Source organism: Oryzias melastigma, linkage group LG20, assembly GCF_002922805.2.
Source record: "Oryzias melastigma strain HK-1 linkage group LG20, ASM292280v2, whole genome shotgun sequence".
Lineage (NCBI taxonomy): Eukaryota > Metazoa > Chordata > Actinopteri > Beloniformes > Adrianichthyidae > Oryzias > Oryzias melastigma.
This window is the reverse complement of record NC_050531.1, coordinates 13,450,419-13,477,272: the sequence shown is the minus strand read 5'-3', so window position 1 is coordinate 13,477,272 and position 26,854 is coordinate 13,450,419. Positions and strand designations below refer to the sequence as shown.

The 26,854-nt window shown below is 36.4% G+C and overlaps 3 protein-coding genes across 5 annotated transcripts in view; 1 reads left to right on the top strand and 2 right to left on the bottom strand.

Annotated features, from left to right (window-relative positions):
- Positions 1-2,697: 2,697 nt before the first annotated feature.
- On the bottom strand, positions 2,698-8,061 carry ropn1l (rhophilin associated tail protein 1-like). 2 transcript variants are annotated; one of them, XM_024280648.1, is made up of 6 exons: positions 7,900-8,061; positions 7,309-7,403; positions 5,671-5,794; positions 5,377-5,538; positions 4,775-4,950; positions 2,698-2,816 (listed from the first exon to the last, which is right to left on the bottom strand). In XM_024280648.1, the coding sequence occupies exons 1-6, from the start codon at positions 8,044-8,046 to the stop codon at positions 2,720-2,722; spliced, it is 801 nt and encodes a 266-aa protein (XP_024136416.1). In that variant the 5' UTR covers positions 8,047-8,061; the 3' UTR covers positions 2,698-2,719. The 2 variants fall into 2 exon arrangements, with proteins under 2 accessions (XP_024136416.1, XP_024136417.1); XM_024280649.2 differs by having other exon boundaries at positions 7,309-7,455; positions 7,900-8,039.
- Positions 8,062-8,480: 419 nt separating this feature from the next.
- On the bottom strand, positions 8,481-19,194 carry nup58 (nucleoporin 58). 2 transcript variants are annotated; one of them, XM_024280039.2, is made up of 14 exons: positions 18,757-19,194; positions 18,024-18,187; positions 17,878-17,910; positions 17,502-17,792; positions 17,234-17,402; positions 17,021-17,086; positions 16,758-16,932; positions 16,261-16,340; positions 16,028-16,146; positions 15,501-15,583; positions 15,159-15,360; positions 11,531-11,614; positions 10,912-11,010; positions 8,481-9,760 (listed from the first exon to the last, which is right to left on the bottom strand). In XM_024280039.2, the coding sequence occupies exons 1-14, from the start codon at positions 18,834-18,836 to the stop codon at positions 9,591-9,593; spliced, it is 1,815 nt and encodes a 604-aa protein (XP_024135807.1). In that variant the 5' UTR covers positions 18,837-19,194; the 3' UTR covers positions 8,481-9,590. The 2 variants fall into 2 exon arrangements, with proteins under 2 accessions (XP_024135807.1, XP_024135808.1); XM_024280040.2 differs by lacking the exon at positions 11,531-11,614 and having other exon boundaries at positions 18,757-19,192.
- A 408-nt stretch (positions 19,195-19,602) lies between these two features.
- The window catches only part of mtmr6 (myotubularin related protein 6), an 8,883-nt gene continuing 1,631 nt past the window's right edge, over positions 19,603-26,854 (top strand). Inside the window, exons 1-12 of the mRNA XM_024280542.2 lie at positions 19,603-19,819; positions 21,158-21,289; positions 23,427-23,589; positions 23,690-23,847; positions 24,486-24,614; positions 24,804-24,938; positions 25,627-25,759; positions 25,839-25,948; positions 26,045-26,170; positions 26,246-26,295; positions 26,375-26,468; positions 26,545-26,651. Of these exons, the coding sequence (XP_024136310.1) occupies positions 19,796-19,819; positions 21,158-21,289; positions 23,427-23,589; positions 23,690-23,847; positions 24,486-24,614; positions 24,804-24,938; positions 25,627-25,759; positions 25,839-25,948; positions 26,045-26,170; positions 26,246-26,295; positions 26,375-26,468; positions 26,545-26,651 (1,361 nt within the window). The 5' untranslated portion in view covers positions 19,603-19,795. The remainder of the gene's footprint in view (positions 19,820-21,157; positions 21,290-23,426; positions 23,590-23,689; positions 23,848-24,485; positions 24,615-24,803; positions 24,939-25,626; positions 25,760-25,838; positions 25,949-26,044; positions 26,171-26,245; positions 26,296-26,374; positions 26,469-26,544; positions 26,652-26,854) is intronic.

Sequence of the window (26,854 nt, the reverse complement as noted above, 5' to 3'; positions counted from 1 at the left end):
AAAAAAAACCTGAACAAGGGTATATATGCTCAAATTTACTTAAAATTTGAGTATTGTGTGGATACATTACAGTAGGTCATTTAAAGGAAAAACAACAAGGAAAATCAGATGTGGTCCTTAAAATGTGATTTTAAAGACTTTAATTTAGTTACAAGTTAACATTATTTTGACTTTATGTGTTTTAAGTTGCTTTGTTTTGCTGTTTAATTCTAAACCGCATATCTATTAAATAGACACTATAAATGAAAATTAATCTAGAAAAATCTCATAAATGCGTAAGTTGGAAAGAAAGTTATTATTTTTTACATTTTGAATATATTAATTATTCAGTCACATTTCAACAAACCCACTAGAATTTCTCTGTGAAACCACTGCTATAATCATAGCCCATGTAAAGGACTTCAATCTTAATCAGATTACTATATGAACAATAATGTTTAGACAAGTCAAGCAGCGTCATAGCTAAAAAGGTCATTATTTTTTCTGAAACTAAACTTACAAAATGGCAGATAAAAAAGCATATAATAATATATTGTTTGTGTTCCTCATTTTTCCTTTGGGGTCAAGAAAATCTTTTTGATCAATAAATTATTTCTGAATTCAAGTTGAAATTGAATTGGTCTGCCAGAAATGGTTATGTCCTGGAGGTAAATATAAAGATAAATGGATGAACACTGCTTCCAAGTCCCAACGACAAACGCTCAAGTCTGCAGACGATAATTAGTATTGATTAAGATTTCATGGAAACCCTTGAGTTCTTTCTTTTTCTGTTGCCTGCAAAGTAGCTAGAAAGTCTGTGATCATGACCAAGGACACTCGGAATAAAAAAAGGTGTTTGCTTGTTTAAAAAGTTAAATCCAGATTATGTTGAACTTTTAAAAATGTGACTCAATCAGTTTGATGACCTGCAGATATGAGAAGGTGTTCTTTAACTTCATCAGAACTGATGGTCTTTAAAGAAACTTGTGAGGTTTATGTGTGCATTGATAAGCAAACTATATATATTTAAAATAATTTACAGAAATGTTGTCCTTGCAGGGACAGATGTCTAAAAAAATTAAGTGTATACGTCGACAGGAAGCACCAAAGTTTCTCTTAACTAATCGAGTGGGTGCATCAGAAACTGGGTCAAAAATGCACTTTTTCCAACAGTCTAGTATGGCCCTGAATGCATCCCATGAACGTATATCTGGGGAGTGAGTTTGAGTGTGATCCTGTGTGCCTTCCTGTTTGCAGTCATTCATTTATTTGCCCTAAAACCCCAAACAACCAAAACACCCTCACACCAGGCTCTCCTCTGTGGCATGTAGCAGCAGCACAAAGATCCCTGTGTGTCCCCCTGAAAACAAGCCCTGAACTGTTAGGTTTGTGTAATAAAAAAAACTGTGACTAGAAATCAGGTGTTTATGTCAGGTTAAAATAAGGATTTCTGTGTCTACGATGTGCTTTGGATTTTTCTGCTCCTTTTATTGCTAAAATGGAATGTGTTTAGTCCTAACGGCTTGATTAGGTGGTTTTGTTGCTTAATTACTTAATGAGGTCTGTACACATATATTCGCATTTTCAGAAGCTAAGTGCAACACTTAAATTATCAGTAAAGGAAACCTTTTGTTGCCGCTTAAATCGGAGAAATCCAAAAGTACTCAAGTGGTAATAGACAACAATGGCTTTTAATTAACGTTCTTTTTGTACCGAGAGGTCATGTGTGCAAAAACAACTTCGACACAAGACCTGGATGAAAGTGCCACATTTATTAAAATCCCATTCATGCTCCTCAAATGCTCCTGCATGGGTAACACAAGGGTTTTGAAATGCAAATGAAGTGGTAAGGCAGTAGTAATGGAATTAAGGCTTTTTTTAAGGAAACATTGTTTGTGCACAAGCACACAGTTTATTACAGAGCATGACTGAAAAAAATCAAAATAAAAAATAGGCCACAGTAGACAGATAATATGTGCTAAATGCTTTTAATTACTAAACGGTGCCAGTTTCAGTAAAACTTTTCTTGAGAAAAATTCAAAAAATATCAAAATTTTCCTTAAAAAGCCATTGGATATAATTTGCTCCACGTTTTCCGCCTTGTAGTTCCTCATCGTTCCACTAGGGGCAGTAAAAAGGCTTTTCAAAATGGCTGCCTCCATGAAATCTCAAGAAAACTTTCGGCGGGAAAAGTTTTGCTAATGTTTTAAACTTAACATTGAGCCCAATTAATTATTTGTTATTCTTTATTTTTAAATAACAAATTCCTGAATTGAAAGAATAAAACATTTGTTTAAAATTATATTTTTAGAATAGTTAAATCGTGTTAAAAATATGTGGATCAAATTTGACACAGTGGGTAAATAAGGTGAATTTCTCCTGAATATTTATGCTAATATTTTTACATCTTAAGCTAACGTTGTTGGGAGTAAACACTTACCAAATCACCCAACTGATCAGAATTGGTTATTTTTATCACACAAATAATAATGCTGCAAAAAATGTGTGGATTTTTAAAGGGTTTAAAAAATTAATAAAAAATCTGTCAATTCTTTAATGTAGTGGGCTTTACAGGGTTTTGTGTGGCTTTTTTCCTATATTGTGTTCACTCTTGTGTTGCTTTGACCGACTTTTATTCATCATTCTTTGAAAGGATTACTTCCCTTAAAATGAAATCATTTATGATTTGAAAAAAAGAAAAGTCGAGCTGACTCAAACTGTTTTAGTCACCAACATTTATTCACTCTTGGTCAGTGTTTGCTGTTGCTCCAGATTTAAAGTCCATATCTTCCCAATGGCTGAAATTTCCAGGTTTTATCATCCCATGTTGGAGCTCCCTGAAAAACCACATTGTATGTTAGCACAATGTTCATAAAACAACAAGTCACTTTCCATTTAGCAATAGCATATTCCATCCTGTGAATTCTTTTATTATTCAAGCAAATCAAATTATTCCTGGAGGATGATAAAGTTTGAATATAGCATGAATCACACTTTCCCTTTCCCCTCACATCAGTGTCTGTTACACAACAGCTACACGGATGCCTGCTATAAGGGGGCCTTTGTGTTTTCTTTTTCCTGCGTTTTTCACACCGCTCTGCAACTTTTCCTCCACTCCCTGGAGATGTGATGTTATGAGCAAAAGCTCTAAAAAACATCAACTCCAGCTCCACCCTGGAGCTGAGATTCCTAAAGCACTGACATCTTTGAAATTGCATCATAAATGTCCCGGCCCAACTAAAACAAAGACCCTATAGTATTGTTCAAGTCTCGTTGAATAAAAAGTGGAGTCAAAAAAAAGAAGTTTCTGTTAAAACCAAATAGTGAAAGCTAATATTTATGTTTATATTAGGTTTCTTCCAGAAGAGAGACGGTTTATCTCTAACCTATGACTAGCAGCCAGCCGTGACTCTGATTTAAACCCCCCACTGATGTCATTTCCTGTCCTGCCTGGTAAAATACTCATAAAATGACACAGCTTCAGCTTTGTGAAAATGCGTGCCCCCATTAAGAAAGTCATTGGTCGTAACATCGTTTTGTGTAGACAAACAGAGAGGCTAGATGTGATGCTAAAAAGTGAACGCATGGTTCTATAGTTGGCCCTGAATGTCAGCTCTGACCAAGTATGATAATAAACCTGTTAGGGAGTCCATTCAACTGCTCATCAGGGGGAGGAACAAAAACCATAATCCTCCACCTCAACCTGGAAAACCCCGCCGCCGTGGACGCTTTCTGTACCCCTCCTCCTGTTCATCTGCGCCGCCACAGAGGCCAAATGTGGCGCGGCTGCGAGCTGATAACTTGTGTGCATGATAAATGAACTGGGGCTAACCTAGACACGAGGGAGTGGGGAAATTAAACGCAGACACATACTTCATCTGACAGTCTGTGGAAAGGCAGCTTTGTGCTTCTCTTTTTGTTCATTAAAAAGACTTCACTCTGATTCAAATGATCAGCTGGTTCAGTCGGACAGTGATGAATAAGAAGAACCAACAATTAATGGGACCAATTTCTGGGAAGGAAACAACACAGTTTGACGGAGCGATGGTGGGCACGTTTATTAATCGAACACTGTCATTTGCTTTCTTATGGCTTCTTTCAGTCCTCTAATACTTTCTGAGTCCCTTCCCAACATACTGCTGGTGTAGAAGTTGAAAACCTGGATGGTGAGGTTCTGTTTGGCGCTGTTGGTCTAAGTGAAATACCATTTAAAATAGACTTATTTCTTATTCATTCACTTGCAGACGAATAGATTCATGAACGTCTTCGTTTTCCTCATCTGTGCTGGAATTTGATTAAAATTTGTAGAGTCTGTAAGCTAGCGGGAGGGTATGTAAACAGATGGATGATGGGAAACGAAGGCAGGCTAATGCTGTGCCAACAGTCCCACCCACAAGAAGGAGTAAATTTCTACTCTGCAGAAACAAACTATGTCCTAGAAAATGACACTGGTTTTGTAATTTTGGCCAAAAAAAAACAGCATAATCACAATTAAAAGACTTATGGGATGCTTTAGAAATAGATCAAGAGATGATTGGAGGAAAAGCAAAATCATGTTTTTGGAATGAATGCTGAATATTTGTGTTTGGTTCAAAGTCATTATTGGTTTATCATTTCCTATTAGTAGTCCTCAAATTGCCCTTTTTATAAAAACCCTGTAAGTTCAAAAATAGCTAACTTTAATGAGGAAAAAATAATATTTATAAAATAAATATGTAATGTTAATGCTAAATCTAATCTGCCTCTTGCAGTACTGACTGATGAAACAGCTTTCACACACCAACACAATACCTACACCTGTGGCTTTAAACTGTTGAGGAAGATGTCAATGTGTTCCTGTGGAACATCTCCATCTAGGCGAGCCAAGAAAGTATAGATTTGGACAAAGGTATCAAATGGGATCCTTGCAGCACCACCCTCCTCATCATTTGTCAGAATCTCGCAGGCAAACTTCATAGAGCTTAGAAGGGTCTGGAAAAGTGCAGAAAAACATAAAATGTCAAGAAGTGTACGCATTGATAATACAATCATATGCAATCACAAACATTCATGCTAAAGATTCATTTAAAAAAAAAATCACTCTTAAAACACACCTATATGAATGGATTAGGTTAAAAAAAAGTTTCTCCTAATGGATGCAGTGCAACACTGCCCCCTTGTGGTTGCAGCACCATCCTGTCCACTTGAAATAGTGCTTTGTTGCATTTACTTCACAGACAATAAAAATTTAATTTCCTTATAATCACACAATTTTTTTCTATAGCATCAAAATAATTTCTTCCACAATCCGAATTCCTCATAAAGTTTTCCAATTTTGAAATAAAGCAACTCAGCGTAAACATGTAAAGTTTTAAGGTTTTTGAAGTGAGTGGAGCAGATATTTTTGTAGCAGCTTACCCCTCCTAGAGCGCTGCAGCCCAGAGCAAAAAACTCAATCCAGTCGATTTCTGAATCAAAGCCGCCCAAGGACAACAGAGTATCCAGCTGATTGGGGGAAAGACTCAAGCCCTTCCATTTGGTCTGCAGGTCCTCTCGGCTGCATGTTTTCCTGGAGGACAACTATTATTGGCCATGAAAAGAAAGAAAGAAAAAAAAGAGTTAACTGGGATTATTGCAATCTTTGCAATCTACAAAGACACACACAAAAAAATGATAAAACTCCTGATTATTACTGCTACTGGAAAAAAATACCTGTTTGTGTAGGATTTTCAGCAGACCTGGAGTCAAGCTGGGGTCCAGATTCTGGGTGTTGTCATTATATTCTAGTCTGTCCTTGACGGGGAGACACTCTCCTTTAGACAATGCATTGAAGTACCTGGATATAAAAAATAAATAAATAAATAAATAAACAGAAAATGTGCTGCAATTAATAAAATGTATCCCCTAGTGGCAGAGTTTATGACACCGTTTCAACCAGCTTGATTATGTTTCATTGGTTATAAAGGAAAGAGTTAAATGCAGAATCTATGAATGCCAAACGATGTGAATTTTATCAACTGATGGTTTGAAGAAATGACAATATATTACAATGTTGTGCGATTACTAGGTCTGGACCATTAAAATATCTAACTTAATTTTTTTCTAACAATCTGTCATAGATTTGATGTAAAGCCTGCAAATTATGATTTGATAAATGACCCAGATTCAGCTAAGCTCTAATTGTTTGATACGAAACAAGCAAATAACTGAAGTAGTGAGTACAAGCAAAGTACAAGGCAGATGTATTACCCTGCAAGCAGCTCTGTGTATTGCTACTGATATGCTTGGTTTCTTATTTGCAAAACAAGATTGTGTTTTGTGATCCACCTGCATGTTCTTATCGGTCCATTGGGACACAAAAGTTCCTGTAGTTTGTTTTTGAAAAATAACTTTGTTTTATATTTTCAAAAAGCATTGGCTTTACTGGTTCAACATCTTTAAAGAAATAGTGAGATCTGTAGAGACTAGTATGTTTATAATGTTTTTTTTTTTTTTGTCTTAAATCCTGTAAAAACAGGGGGGGGGGAATAGGAATCTCTTTAAAAGTATATTTTTTATTTTTTTATTACCAATTAAGTAACTTAACACTTTTATTTTTGTATTTCTTACAAATATGAAATTCTTCGGACTTGGCAGACTACTCCTACTACTACACACTATTTTTAGTAAACTTTTATTTTGGATGTAAGAGCCCTAGACATGAAATTTACAAATAAATCCTCAAATTACTATTTTGTGGCTATGTTTTACTATTTTATCCAGACAAATTAGTAGTTTTTGTCCACCAAATAACATTTAATTAACATTTTTTAGGCACAAAGTAGTATTTTAGCATCATCAATTCCTACTAATAATCTGAGCACACAAAATTGTAATTTGTGGCCACAAAATACTGATTTGAGCCAACAAAATACAAAATTGTTACCACAAAATGTTTATTGGTCTGCACACTTAGTAAATTCTTCACACAAAAAGCTAAATTCTTGCCACAAATTGATAAATTGTGTAGCAAAAATACTAATTTGCTCTCACAAATACTCATTTATGTGCACAAAAGGCTAATTGCGGACAGATAATATAAATTTGTTTCCAAAAAATTGTAATTTGAGTGCACAAAAAATAATGTGTACAAATTGTTACTGGATTTTATTTTTTTGTTCTTTTCTCTTTTTTAATGTTATGTCCAAGGCTCCATATAAAAGTAGTTACAGGAACGAATTCTAATACACAGTGCAAAAAAAGAAAAAAAAAAAACCCAGACATGCACAGGTGAAAAAGGAGTTCTTAATTTCTTATTTTCCTACAATGACATTGCAGTTAATCTGTTTTTTTGCAACCATAGAAACTCACGCTGCACTCCAGGCCAGCAAGTCCATGGGCTGTGTTCGGATGGCTGCTTTGCTGAAATTTTTGAGGATGTCAGGTAGTTCTGGTGGGATGTTGATCTGCTCGGCACAAAACAGTCTGTCTGGAAGCGGCATGGCTGATATGCTTAAGCTGTAGTATGTCATCCAGGAAGTAACATAAAAAACAAAACAGGAAAAATAAATTTCCTTGACTGCTTACTGATAAATATAAATAATAATAAGAAGAAGAAGAAGAATGAAAATACAATATGATGTTTAAAAATATAAGGAAAAAATGTTTTGCAGTAGGTGATTTCATAAATAAAATGAATTAGGAAAAAAAAAGTCATAATAAGATAATTTCTCCACCAAAACAATATCAATATAAAACAAATTATAATTAGAGTAGAAAGCGTTCACAAAAAATTAAAAAATAAACAAATTACTTACTTTTGGACCAAGTTATTACATCAGAAGATTTATAGCATGTTTGTGCTTCACATACGTTTACACCATTTCAAGTGGTCAGACAGACAGCCAAAAACTGATGGCAATTATGTAAATTCATGTAAAGTGCTAATAAAAGATTCTTTACCTGAAGGGAAACTGTAGACTGTAAATAGTAATGAGCGAAAAAAATCCTCAAAATGTTTACCAAAAATGCGCAATTGTTTTCTTCATTTACGCCACCCTTCGTATCCGTAAACTGTATCTTCACCGTCGCATGGCAACAAGGGAACATCACTCTTCTTCTTCAATATAGGTCGAAATATACATCGCCCCCTGCTGTCTCAAAAACGTCACTACAATCTTGCCATAAAACTAAATATGTACATTTTTTTGTACAGTTCACCACTAATTGGACAGTATTTCTTTAGTGGTAACTATATATAAGTAAGTAACACTTGTGTGTTTATTCTGTAAGGAAAAAGTCACACACTTATGCGGTGGGTGCTTCAATTTGATAAACAGGTGGTGTTTTTTTGCAAAACATATTTAGACAGATTTGAAAAATATTTAAATTTGTATACATAACATACATCTCATAATTTTTATTTCATCCTATTAAATGTTGAAACAAAAACAAAAATGCTACATTCATATATATGTATATATTTTGTGTGTGCATCTATCTATGCATGAGAAGAACAGAGTCATTTAGTGAAGACATACATCTACAGGCAAAAAACTTTTTTATTAAACGGCATCTTGAAGACACAAGTTCAGACAGACTGATTAGAAAATAGACAATACGACTACCAACGTTTGGTAACCAAAGCGACAGGAAGGACTACTTAAACAACTTCCAAAGAAAAAAAAAAGAATAGACACAAATTCATAACTGCATGACAGACAGAGAAATGGGTGACATACTCAGGGTGCAAATATGTTCTAGCACAGGTAAAATCTGACTAAGCAGAAAACAATGTGAATATTTTCAGTTTAACTAACTTAACATTGAATGGGGCTGGGGTAAAGACAGTATCCAATTCTAAGGTCAATACAAAAGCACACGAACAAAACAAAGTGACAGAAAAATTCAACAAAAAGGATGGATTTTAACAAAAATAACACAGGTTATGTGGACTCGACTTTTCTATAGCCCAACACTTTAGTCCCCTTGTATCCTCACCCAGTGTTGCTTCTTTTTCTCTCCGTAGAAAAATAAAACTGACTTGCCCCATAGTCACTCAGGCATTCCACCTATCAGTGATCAGGTAATACTCCACAATCTTCTTCTTACAAAGAGACATGGGTCAAGTCATCTTTGAGTGCATTTTTCTGATGTACAGTTTCAAAAAACACAATAAAACTATCAACACAGTTTTTTTTTATACTGAGACACAAGAAAACATGTCCGACTTAAAAAATATTTGGACAAAAAGCTTTATTTTTAAAAAAAGACGAAAAAAAAAAAAAAAAAAACAGCTCCTTCCTTTGCTGGCAGATTGAGGCGCTGATTGAGGCCAAAGAGTGTTTAAACCCAAACACCAATGCTTTATTTACTTGCAAGGGTTTTGTGACATCCAAACGTAAGGTAACTTGTTAACAAAGCTAGCACAATCTCTGTTTCTGGCAGTTTGTGACAAGAATAAACAAAAAAACAAACTTTGTTAGCAAGATGTTTTAGGGGGAAAAATTTGCAAAATGAGAGCATAAAAATATAAATAATCAATCCATTTATTGAAAAGCGGCATCACTTTGTTGCTGTCTCCTTTATTCTCCCCCTCTGCTTCTAAGTTTTACTTATTTCAAGCACTGAACAAGTCCAGTCTTTCTACGTTTCTATCTCTTGCCTCTTTTGTTACCGGCCGGAGGCTTTTTCAGCTGGAGAAGTGGCCCTGCCGCTCCGAAGCCCGCCGCTGGCTGGTTGGACACGCCGAAGGTCAGGCCGGCAGATGGGTTGATGCCGGGGTTGCTGAAGTTAAAGCCCGAATTGCTGGTGCTGCCAAAACCTAGAAGACAAAGACATGACATCCATGATGGCGCAGGATCAAGGAGAAAACGTGTTAGCATGTGATGCTCGTAAACAATAGATTTGTCATTAGAGAGTGGGAGTGTACTGTATACGTGTCTTTATCTTCTCAGTTTAGGACTACAATTGTTGTAGTTTCCTTGAAAACTAAAAAAGAAAAATTCTCAAAAAAACAAAACAAAAAACAACTCAAGGTGATGGGAAGTTATCTTGTTTTCCAACTTTCTTTTTTACATTTTTCACATTTTTTCCCCTTACTTTAACTAAATGATCATTTTAGTTTCAGCGAACTAAAGAAATTATATGTAAAATTAGACAAATATATATATATATATATATTGAAAATCATTTTTAAAATCTCTCAAAAACAAAATACTGAGAATTTATTTTCATTTCCAAAAGCAAAAAAATCTATCTTGAAAATAATTTAAAACAGAAAAAAATACTGAGAATATAAAAAATTAATCTCAAAAGGCAAAAAAATATCCAAAAGTTAGAATTTCTTTTTTTAATTATGTCAAAAATAATTTTAAAAAATATCTTGCAAAACAACAAAATATACCAAAAACCCTAAAAAGTATCCTGAAAAACAAAAAGTCTTATTTGAAAATCATTTTTAAAGTTCTCGTACAACAGAAAAAAATATTAAATAACCTGAAAAAGCATACAAAATACATCAAAAAGTTAGAAAAAAATATGTTGAGAATCATAAAAAATGTCTATCTCAAAAAATAGACAGCGTGGCACATATTTGACCAAATGTTTGTGAATAAAGGAAGTAGGAAGAAAAAAACAATAAAAACAGACTTGGTGTGTCGTGACGAGCAAATAAAACAGATTCATGAGCGGATGAGGTTAGTGTGCAGCCGGTTTGTAGTTCTTAAAAAAATGAGCCCAAAAATACCTGTAATTTTTTTAACTGAATATAAAACATTTTCATACTATAGAAGCAAATGTCACGGAAATGACAGTTATGAGGCATTTCCATGGATGGAGAGTAGGAACATCATTCCTCCAAAACTCACTAACTTTTGCCAATGACCTTCATCACATCAGAGGACGACATCTAGAGGAATCGTCCAGAAGTGTTTCTGCTCCTGCTGAAGGAGTCTGAGGACAGACCGAACGTACCTGCACTCAGACTGCCCCCTGTGGGCTTAGCAGCAGTGGAGAAGCCAAAAGACGACCCTGCGCAACCCACGCCGCCGAATCCTGGTCCACCAGCAAATCCTGCAGGGGGGGGAGTGGAGAGTGACACGAGAGTCAGACGGGAAACAGAAAACTAGAGAGTCAGCACACAAGAGGAAGAGATTTGGCGGTGAGAGCAGGAAAACAAAGCTACACACAACCACAAATCCAAGCGGTCTGTGGAAAGTACAAAGAAACAAAAACTGTAATTTGCTCAGACGACCAATTTCTATAATTGCTGGATTGTTTTTAATTAAAAGGTCAAAAGCTTTCTGGAGAAAAAGAACAAAACGTACAAGAACCAAATTTCTCCTTTCAAAAGTCTGGAAGTCACTTTTCTAGTTATTGCGATGTCAAAACGGGGACAGGAGTCGATTTTTTGTGTGAAACGCACTTAAGTATAGAGTATTATAAACTAGAGAGGGGAGTGACTGGACCCACAAACACACTAGCAACTTCGAAAACAGGAAATCTCCTACTTAAAGGATTTTTTGTCTTTGAGGAGAAAATTGAAACACTAGGAGGAAAGAAAGCAACAGTTTCCAAAATTCAGAGGTAGTACCTCCAAGGGTGGAAGAGCCCAGGCTAGTGCCCACTGCTGAGGCAAAAGGATTTCCAAATCCTGCCCCCAAGGGTGCCTGTGTCCCTACGGCACAGAGGAAAAAGCATTGGCTTTACTGCTCTGGGAACATCTCTGATGGGTTTTTTTATTGGACTAATAATAATATTAAAAAATTAATGTATCTTATATTCCTGAAGTTAAATAGTAGCATAACTACAAATTGTCTTTACTATTATAATTTACAAATTTATGTGAATCTCTCTGACAATTCTAAAATGTGGCTGTGCACAATGCAGCAAAAACGTATCAAATAGTTTTAAATAAACGTCCTAATATTTCAGGGATGCTTATAGATTTTTAAAACTTGAAAAAGAAAAAAGGCTGCTAGTTCTTTCACTCAGAATCTTGTCTTTTTTGTATTTCTGTAATTAAAAAAATATATAATAAAATGTCCAATTAGTCTGCACTACCAAAAAAATAAAATAAACTTCAGTCAAAAAGAAAAAAAAAAAACAAGGACAAACGTTTCTTTGTTAAAAACTGATTTATTGTCAATTTATATGCACTTACATAAAACACAAACAAACAGGAACAGAATTGGTTAATTGCTATTTGCTACCGCAATCAATTAATTTTCAAGATTTCTGAGAGTGAATGAACTAGCATACATCCCAAAAAGAAAAAAAAATGCACCACACAATTAGCACAATTACTGTATATAGTTTAAAAGGCACAACATTTTGTATTAAATATATGGTATCAACAGGCATTTAAATTAAAGCACTCAAGATTTATAGAAGAGTTGAGAAATGTATAGCATGGTTTCAGTGTAAGCTGATGTCAAATGTGGCCTGCAGAGGATTCAAGTTCCAAACCATGCGGTTCATGTGAGGATGAGGATGAGGATGAAGGGTGTCGTTTTGGTTGTAGAGCATTACGAGACTAAATCTACCCAAGATGCAAACTTTGTTAAACACTGAGGTAACTGGTTATTCACTCAGTTTCTACACACCCTGAAACTCTTCCAAACACACAAAAATACTACTTAAAAATAGCTAAATATTAGAAATATTTCAAGGAATTGTGTCAAAACATTCAATAAAGTCTGCAACAGCTGAACACTAGAAGAGTTTACAGCTGATTATTTTGGTGTAATGTTGAAGTGAAGAGGGAAAAAATGTGCAGCTATTACTACATACATGTTTTAAGTTGAGAACTTTGAAGCAACGTACCTAAAGAATAAGTTTGAGTGAATTAAATATCCAATCTGGGTAATACTTCTTATACTGTCAGTGGCATCAATGTACCTACTACAAATGTATGGAAGACAATATGCTAAAAAAACCACACAAACATTAAAATTCTTCACAAGTTGATTGGAATTCCGTCTTTATATCACAAAATATTAGTGTTTTTATGGAAAAAAGCCAGAAAGATTGGACTTTTTTTAATAAATAAAAACATTTAGGTGTTCCAATGATCCCTGTACAATATCATTTGCTTCTAGTTTGATCTACAACATAACGCTGTATATTATAACATGACACTTTGATTTGGCACCAACATCTACCTCCCTGGTACCTGTGGACCAGCGGGACACCTGAACCGGACAAACGTCTGTCAACGAGTCTACATTAAATACGAAAGAAATACCTGAAATTACAACTCCATCAGCATTTGAACGCCACGTTTTCCTTCGAATGATTGAAATGAACTAGCCCTGTTATATCGACGGTAGCCCTTAAGGTAAAATAACGTGTCAAGTAACAGTGATATTGGCCAAAATGACTCCCACATTGTTTGATGATGTTGATGAACCAAACAACTTAAGGCCAACCAAACCTGACTGGGCTATTCAACAAGGTCATCAAAGGACAAACCCCTCAGTGTAAAACCAACACCTCTGGAAATATTACATTTTACATTTTCAGTCCTGAGTCTTTGAATATTTTATGTCCACAACTTCCAGGAAAACACACCACCGCACCGACAATAAATGAAAGTCTGGGTTCAACAACAGCCTACTAAAGGAAAAAGTGCGTCTGTTCTCCCTCCACACGCGTCAAGTCACCCAGAAATAAATAGCTAAATAAATATAAGCTGCAATTCAGCATCTAGTCCATTGAAAAATTGTTCCACTTATTTAAGATGTCGGCTTTTTCAGCACAACAAATCAGTGTTTAACTATTGTGTAGTTTTTAAATACTATTCTGTGGCACACGGACAGAAAATAATTGGCAGTGAGATTAAATGTAAAGATGTACGCAGATGTACAAAGCAAAAGGAGCAACACAATCTTCAGCAGGCACCGAGGTGGTGTAACACAACAGTGGGGTTGTGGTGATGAGATACTTTGTGAGGTGCCGTTGTAGTGCACGAATAAACCCAGCGCTTCTTGGCACATCATTTTACAATTGATGAAATTATACTGAAAAAAGTGAAATGTTGGATCAACTCACAAAAGTTCTGTATTTGTTACATTTAAAAAAAAGAATTGCTTTTATCAAATAAAAAAATTGAGTTGAGAGAAAATGTTATTTTGATGAAAATTAAGAATTTTAAATGCAACAAGTTACAGAACTTTTGTGAATTGATCCAACGTTTCATTTTTTTCAGTGTACTCACATTAGTGATCAAAAGTAGCAGAAAACTATGAAAAGCGAGCAGCACTTCCGTTAACAATTAGCAGGTAAATATAACAGTCTATGCGAGTTTGTTATAAAAAGAAGCAGCAGATCTTATTTTATATGTAAATTGTCCACATAGTGTTTAGACTTTGCAGAAACCCAATGAAATATTGCTTTAGAGTTGGTGTGTGGGACCTAAAGGCCAGCAGAAACGTGCTACTAACAGCTTAATTTGTTCGTCATTCCATTGGTGCCCTGATGTGCCAGGAGAGTGGCCTACAAAAGCCTACAAAAATGGCTGACACTATCAAACACCACAGACGTGTGATGGAACACATGGAACAAGTTGTTCAATAAAGTCAAAAGGATGTATCCACAAGAGATTGAGAGGATTTTCAGAATAAATGTCCAACGGAAATAATAACATTTTTCTAAAATGGAAGCTAAAATCAACCATTTGGTTATTTTAGATGAAACAACTCAACAGCTGAATGCTTAAAAACAGCAGAAAACATGAATCAAATAATAAATGTGAGGAACTCCAAAGAATACTGTTGGAATTGGTTTAAGATCTGTACATATTTTTTTCATAGTCAAACTCAGGAATGGTGAGTTTACTTCCTGGCATCAACATTTCAAAAGGATTATCTTCAAGATATTTGAACACTGACAGAGTTCGGTGTTAATTGTGCACTAGAGCTGATGGTAACCTTACACTTATACAGTGAGGTGCTTATTAAATGGGGTGGCAAGGCAGTGCATTATTTCTATTTCACACACCTTTCTTTCAAAGTAGTTTACACACAGTCAGAAAAACACCATCAAATGTTTTTTCTGATAATTTTGTCATCTTTAGAATCAAATGCAACCAAAACACACACAAAAAAAAATCATCCTGCCCTTCCAACACTGTCTTCTTATTTATGTCTCCTCCTTGACTTTTATTCTCTTAACTAAGTTGAGGAGGAGGAGTACTTTCTAGAACTTGTAGGCAGTCAGACCTGGAGTTGGCTGCTGTTGCTGGGTCAACGTGGCTGCCATGGCAACAGCTGCAGCGTTGGGGACACTGGAGAAGGGGGCAGGCCCGGTCGTGACTCGCGGTGCGCTCTGCCATTTCCTGTTGGACGCGCGCTTTGTCTCGAAGATGTCTGTGGAGTCTTCCAGAAAGGCTCGGCGGTAGGAAAGATACTGCTGCTTCAAAATCTGTGGTACCAGACATTAAAAAGACATTAACAAAGGACAAACGAGATGCAACAACAAACAATAATAACAGCTTAGACAGAAACAACTCATTGATATGAGGATAAGAATATAGAGAGATTATAAAAAGGAAAAAAACTGACCTTGACGTTTTCATGGACAGATTGAAGCTGAGCAGCCTGTGCGACAAATGTTTGGTATAACTTCTGCATGGCCATCGTCAAATCTAAAAGACAGAAAAACATCTAGAGTAAGAATTTGTGCAAAATATGCTCAAAGTAAGGCTTGAAACAAGAACCAAAGCAGTAAACCTCTACGAGTGGCAATATTTGCTTAAAACTGTTGCTTAAAACAAAAGATTTTTACTTTGACAGTTTTTATGTTAGTTTCCAATAGAGGATAATAGTGGTGTAACGATTAATCGATGTATTCAGCCAGATCAATGATGATCCATTTGTATTATTTTGATGTGAAAAACAACAGTGGGCTGAACTAAAATGTGAATTCTTGTTTACTAATTTGTTTGTACACTTGTATTTCTGGATCAGAAAGGGGATCAGATTGTTCAAAAAGAACCAATATCAACTTTTAATTGTGTCAGGAACCACAAATTATAATATGAATTGAATCGCTATCCATCCATAACACATTTTGGATGAGTAAAAATGACCTTGAGGCGTGATGTGGGAGCCGCTGCCCTGTGTCGTCAGGTGATTTTCCAGCTCTTCAATTTGCTGCCGGTACTGTTGCAGCTGCACTTCAAACTGCTCCACAAGGCTACGGAAATAACTAAATAAAAAGAAAAAAAGAAGAAGTTTATAAAATAATATAGATAATTCAACGAGGGTGACATTTTCTTTGAATGCTTTCAGCTTTGTGACCTCCTGCAGGTGACTGACTTACTCTGATGGAGCTGTATTTTCATGCTGAAGTCCAGGGGGGGTCTTCTGTGTACGCAGTGCTATGTCAGCATTTTTCAGCTCCTTATAAACAAAGAAAAAAGTGAAGTTAGAAACTGGTTTTAATTAAGCTACTTAACAGTCAGACATGTATGATTTTTATGATAATTTTATTCTCATGAATAGTTTTGAAATTTGATTTTTTGCTTAAATTTGTGTTTAAAACAATAAAAATAGTTTGGGTGTTTAGCCAGGCAGCCCCTCCAATTCTAAATCAGAAAACATTTGAAAGTAAAATAAATTGATATTTTAAATATTTTGCTCTGATGCATTTTGTACAATTAGGAAATAATCAACCAAACAGAATTTTTCTTTCATCAAGTTTTCCTCTTTAAATCATTAAGGACTTATTTTATTTACTTGAATTTGCAATTTTGAGACAACCCTTTATACGTTTATCTAAAAATTTAATTAAAACTCAAAGTTGATGCTCAATCTTACCTGAGCTGTTTCCAGTTTTAACTTGTCGATAGCCAGAGCTTGGCGCTGCAGACCGCTTGCACTGACAGAGAGAAGCTGTTTGAGGTTCTTGATGTCATCTTGGACTTTAGAAATAGCTTTTGATGACATCCTGCTGATCTCTTCCTGCACCTGTTTCTGCTCTTTGACACATTTTCTGTAAAAGAAAGAATCGGGGTGATCCAAGGACCAGAGTCGCATACAGAACTTACTGCATGACGCAACAAAGCGTAACGAATACTTACTGAAAGTTTTCAACATCCTGACAAATAACTGGGGGCAGATTCTCATCTTTTAAAGCTTTGCTGTCCCTGGAGAAAATGAGAGAATACTCTGTGTTTTACAAGTTCAAAGCAAGACAACTTATGAACGAGTATTTCACAACAAAGTAGGATCAGGTCAGTACAAACATTTCAATTTTACAAATAAAAATCTACATTTAGGAAGACAGAACATACTGTTCATTGGATCCAGACAATGTGTCGCTCTTATTCTCGGAGGAAGTGCTGAAATCAACCCCACCTAGACCAATACTAGGAGCTGGGGCAGTTGATGCTGCTGTTGAGGTTCCCAGCAAAGAACCTAATGTTAGCCCACCACCAGCTCCAAGAGTGGTTTGTCCCAAACCTGGAACATATTAGAGATAAATCACAGCATCAGTTAGTAATAGTAAAAAATATGAAGCAAAGTGGTTCTAACAAGGTCTAGTCAATACTTTAGTCTCACCTGTAGATAAAGAACTGGAGAACAAACTTCCCCCTAGTGGTGGCACTGTTGTGGCTACTGCGGAAGCTGTTGAGCCACCAAGCCCAAGGGAGAAGCTTGTGGCTGTAGGCTGCTGCTGCTGCTGCTGCTGCTGCTGAGCGCTTAGAATGGAGCCGAATGATAAACCTGCTCCAACGGTTGAGGAGGTGGTTGTTGTGGTGGTGGTGAGGGAGAAAGGCGTTGCTGAGGCAGTGGGCTTGCTGAAGCCTAAACTAAAGCCAGTAGTGGCAGCTGTAGAAGCTGGGGCACCACCTGAAATAAGGCACACAAGGCAAAACAAAAAACTTTAATAAGAAATTTAAATCTCACAAAAATCGAGGTGGAAAAACCGGCATACCTAATGTAAGGCCTGTTGTGGGTGCAGCAGCACCTGCAGAAAAGATTAATTAAAAAAAGAACACAGTCACATGGCTGGAAATCAACTTTTTGAAGACATGACACGTTTATCCTCTTTGTTAAAAATAAAAATGCAAACATATTTACTTGAGGTAGGTGTATTAAAAGAAAATCCTCCTGTTGGTTTTTGGCCAAAAGGATTTCCTCCTAAACCAAGGGATGCTGTGGTGGTGGTGGTGGAAGCAGGGGTTGCAGCTGGCGTTCCCAGAACAGTCCCAAAAGAAAAGCCGCCAGTACTAGCCGCAGGTGCACTATAAGACAGAAGTAATCACTTTAAATATATTGTGTTTGTGCAAGAAACTATAAAAAAATTCTAGCAAAAAAAAACAAAAAACATATCTGATATAATAAAGTTCACATAAACTAATTAAAATAAAAGTAAACTAAGCTAAATAGTTACAAAAATAAGGAGATATTTGTCACTACACCACAAAAATCTATGTGGGAGTTTACAGGGTACTTTATGGATCCTTTAAATAAAAAGGTAGTTAAAAAAACACTACAAGTGATCAATTATTTTGGGGCAACAATTGAAGTGTGACACAACTGCTATTAAGTTTACTTTTTTTCAATAAGCTACATGTGCATTGCTAATGAGTGTAAAATCTATATGAAGTAATGTTGGGCATGTCATTAAAAAAAAAAATCAACGCACATTTTAACTAATATGTCTAGCCGTTATAATTTCCCATATATTTGTTCATGCTACACACAGGAATAGCCGGCAAAGTCGCCACACAGAGAGAGGCACGTTTTTGTTAGCTGACAGAAAACGGCTAAGCTAACGTTAGCCACCTCGAGTATATTTAAGTGCCGTTACCTGGTTGCCCCTCCGAATGAAAATCCTCCACCTGTGTTGGTCGCGCCGAGGGTCCCCGAGCCGAAATTAAAACCAGACATTTTTTACCTAAGACGTCCACATCTAACACCAAAAAGCTACGCGGGCTCCATACACTTGCAGGAAAATCTTAGCATCACACGACTGTTAGCTTGTATCGTCCGAAAGTCAAATCCGAATGCTTGCTTGTTTACGAAATTCACCTCGGGAAAGCGAATAAATAATTCGCTTTTAAAACTGCAGATTTCTACGTTTACGTTTTCTTAAATTATTGAACGATATAAAGACGTTTAACAGTACTACTTGTGACTAGAAGCTATTTAGCACGACACACTTTTTCTATTACCCGCCTGGTATTTCCCTACACCAAGGAGTTATGGGTAATTTTGATACAACTACATTTCCCATCTCTCCCCTCTATTTTTTTTTAACATCCGTGCCTTGCGCAAGTGCACCGAGCAAGAAATAAAATTAAACTTCCGGTAATTCTTTCAGCGTAAAACCTGATAGCGTTGTCAAATAAGCTTTGATGTGACTGCTTGATTCATATGCTTTATGGATTAAACCAAAACGTTATTTTAAATATTATAAAAAGAAACTGTTTACTTGCCTCAGTTTAGTCTGTGACACATTTACAACACAACCCTCTCATTAATTAAGCTTAATGGAAATCTCGATTCCTTACAAAAATAAAAAAAATGAAGTTTAATATTTTTACAATATGTTCATTCAGTCAGGGTGTAGTTCCTTTTTAAAGTGAGTTTGTAAAATAAAGTGATGACGCGTAATGTTGATTTTTCGGCTTTTACTTTGAAAAGTGACGGAAATGGTTCTAAAGTAATCATCTATGACTTTACGCGGATGGGGGAATGAAGTAATTGACAAAAAACACCTATCGTGTGCCGCAAAAAACAAGAACAGACAGATAGTGCACCAGTTTAATGTATTAAACTATAAATGACACCGTTATCTCCTTTAGGCCGCTTTTGAACCCTATTTTGCTGACATTCGACTCGGAGAAATGGAACATATCCGGACGCCGAAGGTAGCTAACATTTTCTTTCCAGTTGCAACGTCGGGGTGCAGTCAGCAACTTGGCCTTGTTGAACTGTAACATTTTTACTGTGATATATTACTGTATGTCTCCGCTCTCTGAGTTAAAATGAATGAAATGCACGCTTAGCAAGATGCTAGCATAAAGGCTAGCAGGTGTCACGATAGCTCCAAGTATGACGATCGAGCATCAGTAAGCCATTGTTTGTGTTTGTTTTTCTTTTTTGCCCACTCAGTTTACATTCCCACCGTTCTTCTAATGACTTTGTGTGCATGATTTTGAATTTGATCACTTTAATTAATGAAGAAAGCAGCCTAAATGAAATGTGAATCATATAGAGAAACGTCAAATCATATTTATGATTTAATTGGCCCACAGAACATTGACCCTTGTAGAGTTCTTAGTTTAAAATTTCCCAGCATGCCATAATCTGCTCATTTGGTTATAGTATCAATGGAAAAAACAGCCCTAACCACCAAGATAATAAAGTACAAACAGGCTGGGCTTTGCAGTTTCAAATAAATAACATTTAAAATGAAACCACTATGCTATTATAGCCAATTAGGATGAATTGTTTGAGTATAAAGTCTAGCAACTTCTTTATTTCTCATTCAACTCACTTTTTTTCCTTTAAAATATATATTCATTTTGTAAAAAAAAAAAAAAACTTCACTTGCCTCAAGAGTTACCATTTATATTTACAGCTATTCAACGCACAAATCCCCTTAATTGTTCTCTTTTTTATAGTTTGCTTTACAACTTTGGGTGTAGATGTAATGTTTCGTCACAGTGTTACACAAGCATTGAGATTTAACAAAGGCACCACATGAAAGTTGCACGTTTGGCTTTAAAAGAATCAACAGGTATCCTGTGGGTGTTTTCACCTGCATGACAGGGTGTGTCTTAACTGTTAAAACTCTTAGCAGCTGTTTTCTTTTCTATTTTTCCCCTCAAATTTAAATGTCATTTTCATAAAAATCTTGGCTAGGCTCTTCAGTCACACACACTCTCAGCTTCCTGTATTTTCTGAGAAGCCTTTTGATGACAAAGCGGTGACCACCAGGTTGCTGGGAGACCGGATCAGCCGTTGCATCATATCTACAACAGGAAAACAGCAGAAGAAATAGGAAGTCTGACTCAACAAGAGAGCTGTGGTTGTGATAAATCATTGATTTATTGTTCATTTGTTAGATTCAAGTTCGACAGCTTTGCAATTTTAAAAAATATTTCATTATTTTTCATCTATACTTGGCTTTCTTAGTGTGCATCAAGGATGAGAGACAACATGCACGCAAACTCCAACTACTTTTTTGCTGCATGTCTTTGAAGGTGGAGCAAGTGAGGCTGTTGGACCGTTTCAGCAACAAATCCACAAATGGTACCCTGTACCTCACAGCCACGCATCTCATCTTTGTGGAGAGCAGCTCGAACAACTCAACATCTGCCGGGCAGGAGATCTGGGTGAGTTTCTTCTGGATGCAACCATTCTGCCAGTCTTTATCAGTCTATCGGGGTTAGGATTTTGCCTCAGACAAGATGAAGTGTATCACTTAAAGCTAAAATATTAACTATCTTATTTTTTTTTTTATTTTATGAAGTAAGTAAAGGTAATAAGAATGTTCATTTGACCTAATTCACTTTTATAGCTTCTTATATGAACACTGCTTTTGGGAGAATATCTGGCATAATTCTCAAAAACAATAAATTAATTAATTAGTTTTGATGTTTGTAAATGAGCATAAATAGATGGAATGGATATCACGTTTTAAGGTAGACATTGTGTGGCCTTGCACGTCTCAGAATGCAGAAAATATTTATGAAATTAACATTTTTGAGCCTCTTTTAAGCTCATGCATGCTCTTGTGAAGAGAATTTTTTATAGATATCACAGTCAAAGTGGAATTTCAAAGAGTCAGTCAACTTAGAGAATTATAGAAAGTTTCTTAATCAAATGACGTTTTCCATTATTTGCTCTGGTTTTGTTTGTCGCTGTCACACATGGGTGTTTTCTTTTCACCAATTAAAGTTTGTTAAGCAGTTTCTTTTGTGCCCTTGCGGTTCTCTTTCCCTCTTTTTATTTGCTGTTGTGAAACCAGAGTTCTAGTCTGTGTGAGGAAAAGGTTTATGTGGTTTGAAATGCTGCATTCAGCGGATTCTGGGCTGTGACCTATTTTCACTGTCCTTCCTGCTGCAAATGCTGTCATAAGGAAACACTGTTGTTCGTTTCCCTCCCTGTTTTTATCATTTTTCTCTGCTTTGTTGGCTGTGTGTCAACTCCTCAATGCCTGAATTTATTCCCAGACAAATAAGTTCACTTAATATTTTTCCTGTCAAGTTGGTGCTAAATCTAGGTAAGTTTGAAGTAGAAGGGGTTAGATGCACATTTACATCATTAAGGGGTAAATGTCAACATCTGATCAGCTTCAAAGTGGTGCTGAAAAGTGCATATATTTCACCCTTACAAAAATGCTTTGAAAATTATTAATGTAAAGTCTACATAAAATATCCTTATTTATCAGGTTTTTACTTCACCAAATGGATCTCATCAGATTTGACATAAAAAAATAAAAAAAATAACAGGCTGTACTTCATATTTTAGTGTCTGTATTTGACTTTCACTAACTCAAAATTATATGTACTATATGGATGTTTTTTTTTCCCCCAAGGTAAATTTTTTTCCTATTTTAGGAAAAAAAATAGAATCGTTTCAATTTTTTTTTATTTTTTTTTTATAATTGATTTAAAAAAAGAAAATAAAAGTAAATGGCTGTAGACGTGGCGCAGTGGTTAGCGCTCTTGCCTCACAGCGAGAAGGCCCCGGTTCGATTCCCGGCTGGGACCTTTCTGTGTGGAGTTCTCCCCGTGCATGCGTGGGTTTTCACTCCGGCTTCCTCCCACCATCCAAAAACATGCTTCATAGGTTGATTGGTGACTCTAAATTGCCCCTAGGTATGAATGTGAGAGTGAATGTGTGTGTGATTGAGGCCCTGCGACAGACTGGCGACCTGTCCAGGGTGTACCCCGCCTTCGCCCTTCAGTAGCCGGGATAGGCTCCAGCTCCCCCGCGACCCCGAAAGGGAAGAAGCGGTCAAGAAGATGAATGGATGGCTGTAGACATTAAAGCTTGTAAGAACCACTCTGATGAAAATCATGTTTTCGGCTTTTTTAACATGTTCTTGTTGCATTTTTCGGAATTAGAGTAAAAAAATAAGCTTAAACTTGCATTTCTGAGTACTACTTTATCTCAATATGGTTATTCAGGAATAGATGGACAAAAAATTGCCATTAAAAAATGAAAGTCATGGTTAACTACGGTTCTCTGAATCCCAGATGACCACCAGAGTGGTCCATTGGGTTCCTCGCAATGTGCATTTTGAAACATTGGCATCTGTAAGACGATTGTTACACTTGTTTTTGTGTCATTCTATGTGTGTTTATTATCATAACTGCTGACAAGGATGGTTTTGATTTTCATTAACTTCTTAACTTAGTTGACTAATGATGATGACGATGCCACACCCTCCCTCTCTCTACCCTCCATGTTTTGTGGTGCAAAAATACTTACTCATCCACATCCTGTTTATGCCCATTCCTCTAGATTTTGCACCACCATATAGCCTCCGTGGAGAAGCTGAGCCTGACCACCACAGGCTGTCCTCTGGTCATTCAGTGCCGGAACTTCAGAGTGGTTCATTTTGTGGTACAGCGAGAAAGAGACTGCCATGATGTTTACAGCTCGCTGCTGCGTCTTCTACGGCCAGGTGAGCTGTCATGGACTTAAGAAACTCCAAATTGCCTTTATTTCATTTATTATAATCCATACTCATTGAGGCTTTTTTCTCCTTTCTATCAACATGTCAGTTTGCTACGAGGAACTCTACGCGTTTTCCTACAATCCCAAACAAAACGATCAGCAGAGGGAGGAAGGATGGCAGCTCATCGATCTGGGGGCGGAGTTCGAGAGGATGGGCGTCCCCTGCGACCAATGGCAGCTCACTGATGTGAACAGGGACTACAAGGTACATAGCCTACAATCTCACTTTGACATTTTGTCATATTCATTCTTATCAGTTTATCATTTTGTGTTTGGTCAAAATTTTAAAAAAAAGTTGCAGAATCATTTTTATATATTGATTTATTTATTTTTTATATCTTGTCCAAAGCGTTAAAAATCATATCTGCTAAGTAGTTTGCAAATTAAACTTTTAATAGAAACTTTCATGAATAAAAAAAAGTTTTAAGCCGTTTAAAAAAGCTGTTAGTTTACCAAAGTTATGAAATGGTGTGCCATAAACTCCATCTGCCTCTACACCAGTCACATGCTCTGTAAATGATAATCCACAACTGCCAACATGCTGACTCTACAATGTTATACTTACAGTGCATACTTAACACTGTGAACTCTTACAAATGTGTTCAATTAAGCTGTTCTTTTTTTGCTATGCAAGGGATTGCTTATGTCTTAAAATGACTATTTTAGTTTATAAACATTTCAGTGTTAGTACACTTTATTGTCCAGAAGAGGGCGCCACACTGAGACATGGAGCTGAACTGTACTGTGAAAAGCAAGCTGGTTTTTCCTTTCAACACAAGTGAAAAAGTGTTAGTAATAAAAAGAAATATCCTTTCACAAATTCATGTTTTTTTTTTCTTTTAGGTTTGTGAGACGTATCCACGAGACTTATATGTTCCCATCACAGCCAGTAAGCCCATCATTATAGGAAGCTCCAAGTTCAGAAGCAAAGGTCGCTTCCCTGTGCTCACATATTTCTACCAAGAGAAGAAGGTAAAAAAAAAAAAAGTTTTTACATTTTTAAACTTATTGCACATTCATTGCAGAATTGCAAATGAGGTTGGTAAGGATAAAAGATAATTGTGATCTGCTCAAGTACATAAAGAAAAAGCTAAACTAAAAATAGTTTTCATTGATTTTTTATTTTATTTTTTAAACGCTCTTCTCTGTATTTTGTGACAGGCAGCAGTGTGCCGCTGCAGTCAGCCTCTGTCGGGGTTCAGCGCACGATGCCTGGAAGACGAAAGCATGCTGCAGGCCATCAGCAGAGCCAATCACAACAGCCGATTTATTTACGTCATGGACACAAGGCCAAAGGTGAGCAGCTTTTAGCTGATGTTGCAGAGCTTCTTCGAATAACGAGCAGTGGTCCCTAACGCACAGAATCTGAAGACTTTAATAATTAGTAACCTCAAATTTTCAAACTTTTTTTTTTTTTTTTGCCACTCATTTTCTAAAAATTAAAGAGGAGTAAATATAGAACTTCTCCATTTAACAAATATTTATTTTAGTTAGACATAAAATGATTTTAATCATGACAAAAGAAAAATAAAAGATGGACTTTTGTAGTATGATCCCTAATTGCCAAATACTTTAAATAACCTATTTAGATTTTTAAATGATTATTATTTTTTAAATTAATCTGCATATAGATTTACTTAAGAGAAACAGTGTCGTTTTGCATGCCACATACTGATGCCTGTTCATTTGTATAAGAAAAAGGATAATCGAAATGTATCTCGCTTAAATGAGATGCAGAATTGATTGAAAAGCTGCTTTTTTCTGCTAATTTATGCTTTTTAAGGGAAATTCATACAAATATATACATTTATTAAGACTGAACGCAATCATATTTGTCTCTGGGTCATTGCACAAGCATTTAAGTTATTTTTTATTTTAAAAAATCATGGTTTGTCAAAGGTAAAAAAGGTTTTTGTCGACACTTTAATTTGTAGGAAATGTCCATAAATTCTCCCTGACTGTTGCTGTCTGTTTTTCCTTGTAGTTGAACGCTATGGCTAACCGAGCAGCAGGGAAAGGTTACGAGAACGAGGACAACTACTCCAACATCCGCTTTCAGTTTGTTGGGATTGAAAACATCCATGTGATGAGGACGAGCTTGCAGAAGTTACTAGAAGGTGCCTCCACACTTTAAGATTCTGTGTTGTATATTTATTTCATGCTTAACTTTTTTTTGGTCATTTCTCTACCCATCAGTGGTTGGAAGTCGATCTCTTACCATGAGTGACTACCTGGTGGGACTAGAAAACAGCGGCTGGCTGCGGCATATCAAGGCAGTGACGGACGCCGCCATCTTTCTCGCCAAGGTTTGTTTTTGTTTTATTTAAATCCACATTTGCCCATCTACTTGCCAGTCTGTTGACCTCAGATTGTTTCTTCACTTCTTTATATTTGTGCCACAGGCGGTGACGGTGGAAGGAGCAAGTGTGCTGGTTCACTGCTCCGATGGATGGGACAGAACCGCCCAAGTCTGTTCGCTGGGAGCGCTGCTCATGGACCCATATTATCGCACTATTAAGGGCTTCATGGTACAAATTACAAAGTGTGAAATTCTTGATGTTTGGAGTTCATTGAACTCACATTTAACGTGTGTGTGGTTGTAGGTACTGATAGAGAAGGACTGGATCTCCTTTGGTCATAAGTTTGCAGACAGGTGAGAGGATTTTTCTAAAGTAAATGTCATAACTTTTCCCCATTTTGTAACTTTATTGCTCTAAATGATCTGTGTGAAGGTGTGACCAGTTGGACGGCGATCCAAAGGAAGTGTCTCCGATCTTCACTCAGTTCCTGGAGTGTGTCTGGCAGCTCACTGAGCAGTTCCCACAGGTGTGTCATCATCATCCGCAGCACTCTACTGCAGCTTCTATCAGGACTCACAACGGCAATGTCTCTTTCTCTGCAGGCGTTTGAGTTCAGTGAGTGGTTCCTGCTGCAGATCCACGAGCATGTCCACTCGTGTCAGTATGGAAACTTCCTCGGCAACAATCAGAGGCAGAGAGAGGAGTTACAGTAAGTCCATCGCATGCAGTCTTTTAATGCTTGTGAAAAAAAAATCCAGTTTTTAAGAATATTTTAAAATGAAAATTATGTTTTTAACATGTTCTTGTGGCATTTTTCTCACAATGAATGACATATGTAAAGAAAAGGACATTTACGAATATTTCTTTATTCAAATCATTGTGAATCAGGAGCAGACAAGCTACTCCAACGGG